This window comes from Elephas maximus, chromosome 1 (assembly GCF_024166365.1).
Source record: "Elephas maximus indicus isolate mEleMax1 chromosome 1, mEleMax1 primary haplotype, whole genome shotgun sequence".
In the NCBI taxonomy this organism is placed as follows: Eukaryota; Metazoa; Chordata; class Mammalia; order Proboscidea; family Elephantidae; genus Elephas; species Elephas maximus.
Genome location: NC_064819.1, coordinates 2431348 through 2446959, shown reverse-complemented (window position 1 = coordinate 2446959; position 15612 = coordinate 2431348). Strand labels below are relative to the sequence as shown.

The following is a 15612-nucleotide window of genomic DNA, read 5'->3' as shown; positions in this document are numbered from 1 at the left end:
CACTCAGAGCCTCGCTTCTCACCAATACTTGATCTATTGGCGGTGATATTTTGTGCGTTAATATTGCTGTCTCATGCTGTGGATTAGCAGTGCCATCTTTACTACTGGATGCAGAGTCATCAGTGCCTTTAAAACTAGTCAGGCTTGAGAAACAATTTAGAAAACTCATTTTTATGATTTTGTTTCTCTAGAACCACCCTTGGTACCAAATGTCTTAGGTTGGGTTCTCTAGAGGAGAAAAAAACAGTGCGATGTATATATAGAGAGAGGTTTATCTCAAGGAAATGTCTCACATGGTTGTAGAGGCTGGCAATTCCCAAGTCCGTGGGTCAAGCATCAGGCTGGAAGCTTTTCCTGACTCATGTAGCTGCAGGGGCTGATGAACCCAAGATCGGTAGTTAAGAAGGTAGGCCACTGGCTCACAGACTGCAGAGGCTGATCAATTCCAAGATTGGTAGGCAATACGGTAGGCTGCTGGCTCAAGTCTCAAGGACCATAGGTCAGATGATGACGAGCCAGATGCCGGATCCAGAGCAAGCAAGCAAGCTTTGCCAGAATGTCCACGTATATATTGGATGCAGGCCACACCCCTGAAGAAACTTCCCTTACAACTGATTGGCTGATCACCTCAGATCACATCATGGAGGATGACTACATCATTATGTAACTGCCAAGTTACATCATTACATAACTGCCAGACTACATCATTACATAACTGCCAAACCACTGAGAATCATGGCTCAGCCAAGTTGACACACAACATTAACTATCACAGTGTCTCTGGGTGAACTCGAACCTGCAACATTTTAGTTAGCTGCCAAGAGTGTTAACCATTTACATCATCCAGAGAGTCCCTCATTCTGACTAAATACCACATTATTTCCAGGAGCCGCACTCATTTGTGGGAATGCATGAGAACATTCTTCAATGGTTTCTGAGCTCTGCCAAAGATGTGGTACATTTTTAGGCTGGTGGGAATTTCAGTAGAATAGTAAAATATCTATCTTCTTTTGGAGAGATGAGATTGTTTGTATTACACGACAGACAAAAAAAGTCTGTGAGTTAACTGGTCACTCTTTCATTATTGTAGGGAAATATATTTTCAGTGAGCAAGTACCACTGAAAATATTCTATAATATCCTCACTGTAAGTATATTTTCAAGTTCTTTATAGTTTATATTAATACTACCATGGGTAACACGTCTGAAAAAACTATAAATCTCAAACAATTCATCGCCTGTCATAGTAAACTTTCTCCATCCTAGTCTCAAACTTCATTTTCATTGGTGGGTAGCAAAAATGTTCATGATTTTGCAAGTCAACTTTGTAGGCTTTATTGTGTTTTTACTTTTTGTTGTACCCATTCATTGCCTCCATAAAGAAAAATAATTAAATCCTAAGTTTAAAGCCCTAACGAGGTGCTTACTCTGGGTTCTCTAGAGAAGCAAAACCAGTAAAGCATATAAACCTATACATGCTTTCATCCATACATATATAGATTTATATCAAGGAAATGGCTCACGTGATTGTACAGGCTGGAATGTCACAAGTCTGTGGATCAGGATAGAGGCTTCTTTTGATTCACGTAGCTTCAGGGGCTGGGGAACCCAAGATTGGCCGGTTGGAGATCAGGGCTCTCATTCACAGGCTATGAGGATTGATGAATCCCAAGATCGGCAGGTAAGCTGCTAGCTCAAGTCCCAAGAACCAGAGTTCAGACAAAGAGAAGGCTGCTGCAGATCCAGAGCAGGCAAAAGCCAGAATGTCCACTTATACTCAGATGCAGGCCACACACCCAAGGAAACTCCCTTTCAACTGATTGGCTACACACAGCAGATCCCATATGGGGGTGATCACATATAAATGCTGAGAATCATGGTCCAGTCAAGTGAACACACAATCTTAACCTTCACACCAGGTGATGAGAGACAAAGTCAGATGGCTGTGGAGACTCAATTTCCTTCCTCCTTTTGGTAGCTTAGCCAAGAGGTGATGAACTAATCAGCAAGGCCAGACATTATAATTATCACCATTTTAAAGATGATAAAACTGAGGAATTGAGAGGTCAAATAAATTGCTGAGATTCACTCAGATAGTGGGTGGAGCAGCTAGGATGCGTGTCCAGTCACGCAAAGCTTTGCCTTCCAAGGCACTTCTGAACCTAACGCAGGAGGAAGGTCTAAGCACTGTTTCTACTTGCTAGTTTGATAGGGCTTTTCATTGTGTTGGTCTCAGTCGAAACACAGTTTCTTAATTAAAGAAAACACAGTAATTTTCCCTCAAAATATGACTCATTGGCAGCAAGTATGTTACTTTCATGTCGGCTCAAGAATGTCTTTCTAAAGATACCCAGAGGTTGAGGCTCATTCGCATCTCCTTCATAATAAACTCATATTTTTTAACAGTATCTAAGCACAACTTTTGCTCTTTAGTTTGGGTGCTGCTGCTTATATCACTGATTCCCTGTTGGGGTTAGGGTCACACTAGCATCGTCTTTCAGTCTACAGGCACACCTCGGAGATACTGTGGGTTCAGTTCCTGACCACTGCAATAAAGTTAATATTATGATAAAGCAAGTCAAACAAATTTTTTTTGTTTCCCAGTGCATATAAAACTTATGTTTACACTATACTGTAGTCTATTAAAAGTGTGAAGTACCATTATGTATAAAAAAATGTACATACCTTGATTTAAATATACTTTATTGCTAAAAAATGCTAACCATCACCTAAGTCTTCAGTAAGTCGTAATCTTTCTGCTGGTGGAGAGTCTTGCCTAATGTTGATGGCTGTTGACTGATCAGCGTGGTGGTTGCTGATGGTTGGGGTGGTTGTGACAATTTCTTAAAATAAGACACCAGTGAAGTTTTTGCTGCGTTGATTGACTCTTTCACGAAAATTTCTCCATAGAATGCAATGCTGTTTGATAGCATTTTAGCCGTAGTAGAACTTCTTTCAAAATTGGAGTCAATCCTCTCAAGCCCTGCCACTGCTTCATCAACTAAGCTTATGTAGTATTCTAAATCCTTTGTTGTCATTTCAACAATGCCACAGCATCTTCACCAGTAGTAGATTCCATCTCAGGAAACCATTTTCTTTGCTCATCCATAAGAAACAACTCCTCATCTGTTAAAGTTTTATTATGAGATTGCAGCAATTTAATCATATCTTCAGCCTCCACTTCTAATTCAAGTTCTTTAGCAAGTAAAATTTTGCTGAAGATCATTCAAAAGGGGCTGCAGCAGTCCATCAATGGGGAACTGCCAAAAGTCAAGCTGGATTCAGAAGAAGACATGGAACAAGGGATATCATTGCTGATGTCAGATGGATAATGTCTGAAAGCAGAGAATACCAGAAAGACGTTTACCTGTGTTTTATTGACTATACAAAGGCATTCGACTGTGTGGATCATAACAAATTATGGATAACACTGTGAAGAACTGGAATTCCAGAACACTTAATTGTGCTCATGCAGAACCTGTACAAAGACCAAGAAGCAGTCATTCGAACAGAACAAGGGGATACTTCATTGTTTAAAGTCAGGAAAAGTGTGCAGCAGGGTTGTATCTTTCATCCTACTTATTCAATCTGCATGCTGAGCAAATAATCTGAGAAGCTGGACTATACGAAGAAGAACGGGGCATCAGGATTGGAGGAAGGCTCATTAACAACCTGTGATATGCGGATGACACAACCTTGCTTGTTGAAAGTGAAGAGGACTTGAAGACTTTACTGATGAAGATCAAAGACTATAGCCTTCAGTGTGGATTATACCTCAACACAAAGAAAACAAAAATCCTCACAACTGAACCAGTAAGCAACATCATGATAAAAGGAGAAAAGACTGAAGTTGTCAAGAATTTCATTTTACTTGGATTCACAATCAATGCCCATGGAAGCAGCAGCCAAGAAATCAAATGACATATTGCATTGGACAAATATGCTGCAAAAACTTTTTTAAAGTGTTAAAAAGCAAAGATGTCACTTTGATGTCTAAGGTGCACCTGACCCAAGCCAGGGTATTTTCAATTGCCTCATATGCATCTGAAAGCTGGACAATGAATAAGGAAGACTGAAGAAGAACTGATGCCTTTGAATTATGGTGTTGGTGAAGAATACTGAATATACCATGGACTACAAAAAAAAAAAAATTTTTTTTTTTTTTTTACCAAAGAACGAACAAATCTGTCTTAGAAAAAGTACAGCCGAAATGCTCCTTAAAAGCAAGGATGATGAGACTTCGTTTCACATACTTTGGACATGTTGTCAGGAGGGATAAGCCCCAGAAGAAGGACATCATGGTTGGTAAAGTAGAGGGTCAGCGACTAAGAGGGAGATCCTCATCAAGATGGATTGACACAGTGGCTGCAAGGATGGGCTCAAGCATAGCAACAATTGTGAGGATGGTGCAGGACTGGGCAGTGTTTCATTCTGTTGTACTTAGGGTTGCTATGAGTCACAACCAACTTCACAGTAACCAATAACAATCACAACAAGATATTTCCACCACATCTGCAGTTACTTCCTTCACTGAGGTCTCGAACCCTTCAAAGTCATCCATGAGAGGTGGAATTAACTTAGTCCAAACTCCTGTTAATGTTGATATTTTGACCTCCTCCCATGCATCACAAATGTTCTTAATGGCATCTAGAATGGTGAATCCTTTCCAGAATGTTTTCAATTTCCTTTGCCCATATCTACCAGAGGAATCACTATCTATGGCAGCTATAGCCTTATGAAAGGTATTTCATAAATAATGAGATTTGAAAGTCAAAATTACTCCTTAATTCACGGGCTGCAGAACGGATGTTGTGTCAGCAGGCATGAAAACAACATTAATCTCCTTGTACATCTCCATCAGAGCTTTTGGGTGGCCAGGTGCATTGTCAAAGAGCAGTAATATTTTGAAAGGAATTCTTTTTTCTGAGCAGTGGGTCTCAACAGTGGGCGTAAAATATTCAGTAAACTATGTTGTAAACAGATGTGATGTCATCTAGGCTTTGTCTTTCCATTTCTAGAGCACAGGGGCAAGTAGATTCAGCATAATTCTTAAAGACCCTAGGATTTTCAGAATCGTGAACGAGCACTGGCTTCCACTTAAAGTCACAAGCTGCATTAGTCCCTCGCAAGGGAGTCAGCCTGTCCTTTGATGCTTTGAAGCCAGGCACTGACTTCTCCTCTGTAGCTATGAGAGTTCTAGACGGCATCTTCTTCCAATATAATAAGGCTGTTTTGTCTACGTTGAGAATTGGTTGTTTAGTGTAGCCGCCTTCATCAATTATCTTCACTAGATCTTCTGGATAACTTGCTGCAGACCTTCTACATTGCGCCTGCTGCTTTACCTTGCACTTTTATGTTATGGAGACGGCTTCTTTCCTTAAACCTCGTGCACCAACCTCTGCTAACTTCCAACTTCTCTTCTGCAGCTCCCTCACCTCTCTCAGCCTTCATAGAATTGAAGAGAGTTAGGGCCTTTCTCTGGACTAGTCTTTGGGTTAAGGGAATGTTGTGGCCGATTTGATCTTCTATCCAGACCCTAAAACTTTCTCCATATAAGCAATAAGGCTGTTTCGCTTTCTGATCATTCATGTTGTCACTGGAGTAACGCTTTTAATTTCCTTCAAGATTTTTTCCTTTGCATTCACAACTTGGCTAACTCTTGGTGCAAGAGGCCTAGCTTTTGGCCTATCTCAGCATGCCTTCCTCACTTAACTTAATCGTTTCTAGCTTTTGATTTAAAGTGAGAGACTTGCGACTCTTCCTTTCACGTGAACACTTAGAGGCTATGGGTTATTAATTGGTCTAACTTCAATACTGTCATGTCTCAGGGACTAGGGAGGCCCAAGGAGATGGACAGAGATGGGGGAACGGCTGGTCGGTGGAACAGTCAGAGCACATACCCGGGGTTCCTGCTCAGAGAAGCTTCTAGTCCAGGGGAAGAGCGACGAGAAAGACCTTCCTCTAGAAGTGACAGAGAGAGAAACACTTCCCTGGAACTGACACCCTGAATTTGGACTTCTAGCCTACTAGACGTTGAGAAAATAAATTTCTCTTCATTAAAGCCATCCACCTGTGGTATTTCTGTTATAGCAGCACTAGATAACTAAGACATACCCCATAGGGTTTCCAAGGAGTGGCTGGGGGATTCAAACTGCCAGCCTTTTGGTCAGCAGCCTGAGCTCTTAACCACTGAGCCATCAAGGCCCTAAAACTTGCAAATAGTAAATGAAAATGACGCTAAAGTCAGGAAACCCAGAGTTGCTGGCATCTTGTGTTGCCAAGGGGCTATCTGAGAGGGAGGTGGGCATGTGCAGGTGAATGCTTGAGTTCAGCTGTGGCAGGAGCCTGGGATGATTTTGTAGGAGCTCGTGCTTTGTGTGTGAGTAATCAAGAGAAAAAAAAAAAGAAAGTAAAAATTAAAATTAAAGCAAGCCAACAAACTCAGGCTTTGAATTGGACTGAACAGGTTTGAAGCCCTGAAACAAACACAAAATCACTGTTTTGTTAGGTGACAACTTCATTGAAAAACAACAACAACAAAAAAAAAGAGGCCAGCTCTGCAGATCTATTTGGACTTTGACAAATCACTGGTTTCTGGCTGGTAACTGAACCTGATCTGGCCTCCCTGCAGTCATGGGCCCTGTTCACCTTGAGGCGAGAGCAGCACCAGATGGGTTCTCTGATGGGCCAGGGCACCAAGATTTCTCGTGTGCAATACAATTCTAGCACATACAGTGTTTTAAGTCAGTGAAATTTTATATGCAAAATTTACATATGAGATTGGCCAACATGGAGCAGTAGTCTGTCAATTATGCTTATGCCTAAAGCCTCCTTAACGGCAAAAATCAAAGCATGTCTACCCCATACCCAAAATTTCAATACGACTAATGTTCTGGAAAGATGATCCATATTTATTCTGTTTTCCGACTCCTCTGGCACACTGTGGTATACCTCTAGGAGTCGGCTTACCCTGCTTTGTGATGATTCTCAGGTTTTTGGATAGACACTGTACTGGCCCACAAGGTTCTGGATGGATGAATTGGGGTGGCTCCATGTTGGCTGTGCCCAAGGAGTCTGCTCTGACTTGCTTGGTTAGAATTTCCCATGTGCCGAGCGCTGGGGAATTCAGGCCAGCTCATCAGTGCTCCTTGGGTGTGTATATAACACATGGTTCAATTCCCAGCTGCTCCCCGTCAACGGCATTGTATTTAGAAAGCAGAATTTAACACAAAATTTCAGTCGATAGGACTGACCCACGATGGTCTGGTTGGGGATAAACAAGTACGGAAGTTTGTGAATGATCCCATCTTAATGTGGAAACTCATTCTGGTATGTTTTCTCTGATCATGTGCCCACTGCCGTCTGTCTACTTTGCTAAGATAGAACAGGATTTACTTGCACGACTTTTTTTTTTTTTTTAATGCTAAATGCTCTATGTGAGGAGAAAAAGATCATTTTATTTTTATCATGTTTGGGTCTTTCAGAAATTTTATGTTTATCATTGTCCTACTTCCTTGTGTCCCCACACATGCAAGGAGTTGAAAGCTGAAGAAGTCAAGGACATGAATGAGCTGCAATGAAATGTCATTTTTTTGCCCATTGGACGCCTATTCCAACTACTTCCGTGGTCAGTTTCAAATACTCAGGAGATAATGAAGGGAACCATTTATGGGAGGGTGTCAAAGCAGATTTGAATAAATAGGGAAACACTACATTCCTGGATGAGTAGATTATACATGAAAAATGTGTCAATTTTTTCCAAATCATTAATGGGATTGATGTAGTTCATATAAAAATACTACTCAGATTTTTCTTAGAACTTTATTCTAAAATTCATCTACAACAAAAGCTGGGCAAGAAAAGCCAAGGAAATTTGGAAATAGAAGAGAGCCAGAACTAGAGCTTGAGACCCACTGCCTTAGAGTCTCATAGGGTTGCTATGAGTCGGAATCAGCCCAGTGGCAAGAAGTATGGGCCTTAGAGTCTGATGATGCCCTGTGCTCCTTGCTCTGCCAACTTCAGCACTCTCCTTCTCCCCACTGGGCCCTGCTCTTTGCTAAAAACTTGATTCACTAATGGCCTATCCAGGTATGAATCTGGTTGACCATTTGGTTCTTAAATCCACACTCTTGTCAGGCTAGTTGAGCTCTCTCGCTTGAGTAAGTAACATTCTCTTAGGCTGCACCCCAAGCTCATGTAGAGAGCTCATGTGGTCCCAGAGGCCTGTGAGGGGCCCTTCGTTAGCCTCTCTTCCCATCTGGCAACTGCATTTGTGCTTAGGCTCTTTAACAACGATGTGAAATGTGGGGCTACAGGTATCCTGACAGAGCTAGTAGGGGGTTGTTTTTAGAGTGCAGAGCCTTTCCTAGCACCACTCAGGTTATCACAGAGGTCCTGTCATAAGTGTTACAGTGATACGTGAATAATACCATATCTATTCATTCATACCGCAATTAAGGATTCCTTCAAGGCCTCTAAGGCGGCTCTTTACCAACCCTGCTGCTACCTCACTTGGGCTCCAAGTTTCTTGTTCTTCATCCCGTGAAATATGAAAGAAATTACTTTACTTTTTTAGTTCAGTTGGAGGCAATGTTGACAGTTTGCAAATACAACTTAATTGAACAACTGCAGACAAATCAAAGAAAAACAAAAATAGAGGAGCTAACAGATTTAATGAATGCAGCCTTCCTGTCATTTTCTAACTAATGTAGAGCTGTCACCAATTTGGTGACTTATAGGGACCCAGCTCCATTTCTTCCACTTCAAGCATACCTGAGGTGAAAGGGTTAGGCCAAGTTCCTCAGGTATCTAGTTCCATGTTGATTTGGGCAGACACCTTGCTAAGTCCAGTGGGATTTCCTCCCTTTTCAGACACTGCTCCTAGCATTTTCTCTGGGCACCAGCCACCAGGTCATTTCTTGTGACTCGGAACTCCACTGAACTTCCTGAAGCCCCCACAGTCACCACTGATTCTGGCCCTTGGGAAAGATTTTGTGTAACTTTGCTCTTCTCCAAAGGTACCTCCCCTGAATATCTCACATTAGTTTTTACATATGGTCCTCATTTGCCTCTGTCTCTTGCTCCTAACTGGTTTCTCAATGATTTAACTACCTGGTTGGTTGCTAAGGCTGGTTCTTCCCTCAGGCAGAGCTTGTACCTCATCCCCAACTCTAGAAGTAGGCCTGATTGATCTCTAGGTAAATCTAGTCCCTTGCAGTGACTATAAGACAAAGCATGTGATCCACTCTAGGCCAATGAAACATGAGAAGTTGGTGGGGGCTTCCGAAAAAGTCTTTCCTGCTGGACATTGTCAGATGAAAGCATGAGATCTGAATCATCTCACCATCAGCACTGGGAGTAAAGCAGAACCAAGAGAATGGCAGGGAAATGGATCAGAGCCACTGGACTTTAGTCAGTTCTGAAGTTCGCCCTTCTTTTCAATTTCCAGGGACAAGAGCCTCTTTATTAAGTATGTTTGGGATACATTTTGTTGTTGTTGCTGCTGCTTGCAGCCAAAGGATTCCCAGCTGATACATTTTTCCTCTTTTTTGGTCACTCATTAGTTTCTGTTTTCTAATTACCTCTTAGCTAATTTGCAGAACCTTTCTGACCTTGAAAAATGATCTAGCTCAAGTACAGCTCTGTTCGCATGTGCTTCAATGTAAAGGAGACCTTCTGAGTGTAGAATTCCTTTAATTATTACTACAACAATAAAATGACTTCACTCATACAGTAAAAATAACCAACCATCCGATCACAGAGGACCCAGTGGGATCCAACCCACTGGGCTTCTAAGTTCAACTAGGCCTATAGTAATAGCAAAATTGGGGAGCACTGTAGGAAAAAGGATGACATCCAGAGAACAGATAAGTTCATTTAAGCATTTTTTGACTAAAAGGGAAAGTAGCACTTAGTATTTTGGAGCCACTAGAACAGGTGTTCTTTTAAAGCCCTCTCTACTGGCAGTTGAAAGTTTATTAAAACAAAGCACTTGGGGGCTGGAAAAATACACATGCTGACATTAAAGAAGAAAAATGTCAAAGCAAGGCAGGAGAAGTGAGCTCTCCAGCACAGGAAGTTTCCTGCTGGGTGAGGGCAACAGGTTAGAGGATGAGTTTGAGTCTTCCCAAGATTCTGTGGATTTATTTAACCATAGAAAACACAGACAGAACTAAACATCTGCTACATTTGACTTAAAAATCAAGTCTCATTTTATCATTCCTTTTCCAATTATCACTCTGTGCCAAATAGCTATGAGCACTGAGTTACTTAGGCTGATTTAAGCTTTTTAAAATGGAAGACATTTAAAAATTTTTTTGGTCTTGATAAAAAGATTAGGCAACTAAATTCCTTTGTTCAATCTCTCAGAGTGAAGGAAAAGGCATATTACAGTGGTTGGATATTTAATTACTCTTGGATTTTCTAAAGTTAATATACACTTGAGTACACTTGCTAGTCTTGAATATTTCCATTTTTTAGATACTTGAACAAAAAAGCCTCGATATCATTCTGGGAAAAGTTAACTCCATATTAGAGTTGACATGTTAAATTCTTACTACTGTTCATAACTCAACATTGGAATAAGATAACTATGAGCCATTAAGTCTTAGAAAAGATTAATCTTTAAAAAATATGAGTGGCTGACAAACAGGCCACGGACAATTCAAGGACACTCCAAGCAAAGGTTCTTAGTACGAGCTCTATATCACAATAATTATTAACTATAAAGAGTGAGTCTTACTAGTTCTGCCATCCTTAGAATGTCTGCAGATTACACTACTCTGTGGGATAAGAATCAAGGGATTACACTACTCTGTGGGATAAGAATCAAGGGAGGGTTTGGAAATTGCAAAAGGCAGAGAGGTAGAGGTATCGAATGGGATGTAGCCACACCATCTGACATCTTTTCTGAATGGAAACCAGGCATTTTTCTTACCATCACGGGAACCAAAGCCTCCATCAATGGGTCTTCTCCGAAACCTGCAAAGAAGAACACACACTTGAGAAAAAACCTTAGCAGTTTACATTTGTTCCCTGTAGACTTCGCCTGCCAGGAACTTTTAAAAATAGGCCTTTGGATGTGGAGCTATGAGTTGGAATCAACTCAACGGCAACAGGTTTTTTTTTTTTTTTTGGTTGGATGTGGAGAAACTGGGCCCCTGATATATTGCTGGTGGGATTTGTAAAATGGTCCAGCCACTTTGTTCTGGAGATTAGGAGATGTGGACATATTTCGGGTCCCATTATTCAGTCTACCACATCATCTTAACAATATGAAGTCTTCTAATCTATGCATGTGGGATGTCTTTCCATTTATTTAGGTCTTCTTTAACCTCTTTCAATGATATTTTGTAGTTTTCAACAAACAAATCTTTCATTTTCATTAAATTTATTCCTAAGAATCTTATTCTTTTTGATGCTATTGTAAATGGAATTGTTTTCTTAATTTTATTTTCAGATTGTTCATTGCTGGTCTATAGCAATACAATTGATTTTTGTACATTGATCTTATATCCTGCAACTTTGTTGAATTTGAGGTTTCTTTTTAGAGTAATGAAAATATTCTGAAATTAGATAGCGATGATGGTTACGCGGCTCTACAAATACACTAAAAAACCAAAGAATTGTACACTTTAAAGGGGTAAATTTTATGGTATGTGCACTATATCTGAATAAAGCTGTTATTTAAAAACTAGGCATACCATTTGGGAATGTCTATAAAAATTAAATAAAAATTAAAACGTGCATTACCCTCTTCTTCCAAAATGGGCCTCCTTTTTTGCGTGTGAGGTTGAGAGAGGTAGGAAGGAAAGCTGGGAGCCAGATATGTTCGTGCTTTGATGCAGGCTGTTATTTACTTCCAAATGAGGGTTTCAAGAAGTCGCACATCCCTGATCCTGGTGTGTTTGTTGGAAGAACCTCTCTTCATGTCTCTTGTTCCTAGATATACCAAACTCATCCCTGCCTTGGGGCCTTTGTACTTGCTGGTCTCTGCCTGAGCCACTCTGTCCCCAGAAGCTCACATGGGTGGCTCCTTCCTGCCATTCAAGTCTTGAGACAGACAGGCTGTCCCTGCTGACCAAATCTAAGGTAGCCTCCTCAACCCAATCATTTCTGTAACATCGCTGTGTTTGCCTCCTCATGTCTCTAAAAAAAAAAAAAAAAAATCTAGCTGAGATTATTTTGCTTATCAATTGCTTACCTGCTTATTATTTGTTTCTCCCCTCTAGAAGGTAAGCTCCAGGAGAGCAGGGATCTAGACTGTTTTGTTCACCACGGTATTGCTAGCCCCTAGCATAGTGCCTTGCACGCAGGAGGTGAAAACTAAGGATTTGTTGAATGAACAAGGCATGGGGCGGGGTGGGGGAGGGCACATTCTTTCTTTCTTTGTGCCTGTTTGTTTTATTGTACTTTAGATGAAGGTTTACAGAACAAACTAGTTTCTCATTAAACAGTTAGTACACATATTGTTTTATGACACTGGTTAACCACTCGGTGACATGTTAATAGTCTCCCCTCTCAACCTTGGGTTCTATATTACCAGCTTTCCTGTTCCCTCCTGCCTTCTAGTCCTTGCCCCTGGGCTGGTGTGCCCCTTTAGTCTCGTTTTGTTTTATGGGCCTGTCCAATCTGTGGCTGAGGTGGGAACCTCAGGAGTGACTTTGTTACTGGGCTGAAAGGGTGTCCAGGGGCCATACTTGGGGTTTCTTCAGTCTCTATCAGGCCAGTAAGTCTGGTCTTTTTGTTTGAGTTAGAATTTTGTTCTACGTTTTTCTCCAGCTCCGTTCAGGACCCTCTATTGTGAGATCCCTGTCAGAGCAGTCAGTAGGGGTGACAGGCACCATCTAGTTGTACTGGACTCAGTCTGGTGGAGGACGTGATAGATGTGGTCTACATATTCTTTCTTAGTGTCAGAAAGCCAGATTAGCTATCCCCTTCCCCGTCCACCTGAGCAGTTAGCACTTGGCCTGTCCTAGCTTGCAAAGTGGGCTCCAGTGAAGTTCCTTCATAACTATGTTGGTGACGCTGACTCCAAGAAACTCTGTGGACTCAAAAAAGACAATCTGTTGGAATTGTGTGTTTGTGTTAATAGGCATCACCCACATCTGCCCTAGATTTTGGAGCTGACAAAATTCTTCAGTTAGAGAAGTTGAATGATTACAAAGCTAGGGTGAGGCAGGCTGTATCCAGGGAACAAAGGAAAAAACTGTAAATGATAACTGTGCTAGAGTGACTGCAAAAATGACTGCACCCCTGCATGTATCCAGCTCCTCTGATCAAAAGATGGAGTCTATATCTTCACCTTTTGAATCTAGGCTGGCCTCACAACTTGTTTTGGCCAATAGAATGAAAGGGAAGTGACGCTGTTCCACTTGTGAACCTACCCCTTAAGGAGGCCTTGTACTCTTCTGCTGTCTGTCTTGGAGATACAATAAGCCTGTGCTAGCCTGTTGGAGGATGAGAGACCAAGTGCAACCAAGGTCCTTCAAGAACAGCTAGTTCCTAGCTGACCCTCCAGCTGGTTGTACTCATGACTACATCCAGCTAAGATCTGCTGAGCCCAGTCCAGATTAGCAGGAATCATCCACCTGGCCCAGAGATTTGCCAGCAAACTTGAATATTTATTGCTGTAAGCCAGTGGGGTTTGTGCATGTATGGGTTTTTTTTTTTTGTTTGTTTGTTTTCTTTTTTAATGCAGCCTTATCGTGGCAATGGATAACTAATACAAGAATGTGCAGTTTGAACTCAACGTCCACCAGAGTAGTTGAGAGGCACAAATAAGAAAACATGTGTGTAGTGCTTGGCCCTGGACCTGCATATTCATTGTTGCTGTTTGACCTTTCAGAAGCAGATCCCCAAACCTGTCTCCTGAGGCTCCTCTGGGTGGGTTTCAACTGCTAACCTTTTAGCTAGTGGAAGTCAAGTGCTTAATCGTTTGTGACACCCAGGGACTTGGGCTTAATAAATATTTGTTGAGTGGATTGGGCCTTGTGGGTGGCGGTGTTTAGGTTCAGGCCAATACAGCATAAAAACACTTTGGATTCTTAGCTCCCTGAGGGCGGGGCATGTCTCTTATCATCGCTTTTCATCCTAATTTCATAGCATGAACTACAAAACTCACATGTATTAATAATGAGGTACGGGGGCTCACCGAGCAAATGGCATTATGCTGTGAGGACTGGCTTCATATGGCTTTGGAGGAAACTTTGTGTTATTAGTTCAGTCAAGGAGGAGTTCTCTCCCTGTGAGCGTTTTCCTTCAGTCTAGTCTCCCACTTAAAATGCCACATAGTTCTTATGTCTTCAGATTTCTATTTTCAGTTTGTCTATATTTAGAAAAACTCTATGCTTGTGCCTTTGACTGTAGGAAAAATAATGTGGCAGCTAGAAGTTTCAACAGAGCCTTATAACACAGTTTTCAAAAACTGCATTTGCTTCACCAGGCTGAATAACAAACAACTTTAGGGAGTTTGATATCCCATTATTAACTTATTTTTTTATTGCGGTGAAAATATATCCAATGAAAGATTTACCCATTCAACGATTTCTACATGTATAATTCAGTGACATTGATTACATTCGTGCTGTGCACCCATTATCACTATCCTTTTCCAAATTATTGCACCACAGTTAACATAAGCTCAATATCTACGAAGCAAAATCTCCTTCTTTCCCCTTCCCTTCCACCTCTGGTAACTACTAATAATCTTTGGTTTCTATATATTTTATATATTTGGGATCACATACTATTTGTCCTTTAGCAACTAACTCATTTCGCTCAGCGTAATGTTTTCAAGGTTCACCCATGTTGTGGTATCAGGACTTCATTTCTTTTTATGGTTAACAGTCCATTGCACGTATACACAATATTATGTTTATCTATTCATCTGTTGATATTTCAGTTGTTTTGACTATTGTCATCCAATCAATGTATTTTCTGATTTCTCCATTATATACTTACTCTTCCCCCTCCTCCGCCCCTTGTAACTACTAAGCCATTGGTAGGCAGGCACTGTAAGGCTATGCAAACAGCTTGACCCTCATCAGAATATCCCCCTGGAGATAACATCTAATGGTGATTCTTAACCTGATCCAATCTTTACTATGATGTTTGCAAAGATGTGGCAGTCTGCTTCGGTAAAGACTTACAGCCTTGGAAATCCTACAGGAACAGTTCTACTCTACTCTATTGGGTCGCTATGAGTTGGAATCCACTTGATGGCAATGAGTTTGGTTTGTTTTTGGTTTGCAAAATGATGCCCTTCCAACTCCAGCACTCCCTCCAGTCAGGTCCAGGTGTCCTACTGCAAACAAGAGTCCTCCCTTCTACTGTCAGTATCTGCTAACCATTCTTTACCCTCAAGTGTATTTGTTTCGGTAACTGTTGAATTCACTGAGTGCATATCTACGGGTATGTAGACCTTTCTTTCCATCCTTCCTTTATTGACATGGGCTCATGAATTTTTATTTTTTTCAATAGCTTATAATGCATTATTATTCTCAGATTTGGCTAGTGGTAGTTGCAAGTTTTCTTGAAGGCAGTAACTCAAAGTATCATAAAGGTCACAGGAGGGTGTTATTTTTAGAGTCAGAGAGAGGCCAGTATTATTGAG

General features: G+C 41.1%; 1 protein-coding gene across 8 annotated transcripts in view; it reads right to left on the bottom strand.

Annotated features, from left to right (window-relative positions):
- SIDT1 (SID1 transmembrane family member 1) overlaps window positions 1–15612 on the bottom strand; it is a 145332-nt gene that overhangs the window by 61953 nt on the left and 67767 nt on the right. For 7 of the 8 annotated variants that reach the window (XM_049876616.1, XM_049876642.1, XM_049876621.1 and 4 more), the window contains one exon: window positions 10936–10979. In XM_049876616.1, the coding sequence (XP_049732573.1) occupies window positions 10936–10979 (44 nt within the window). Of the gene's footprint in view, window positions 1–10935; window positions 10980–11750; window positions 11866–15612 lie in introns of those variants that run through there. The other variant, XM_049876671.1, reaches the window with a different exon arrangement.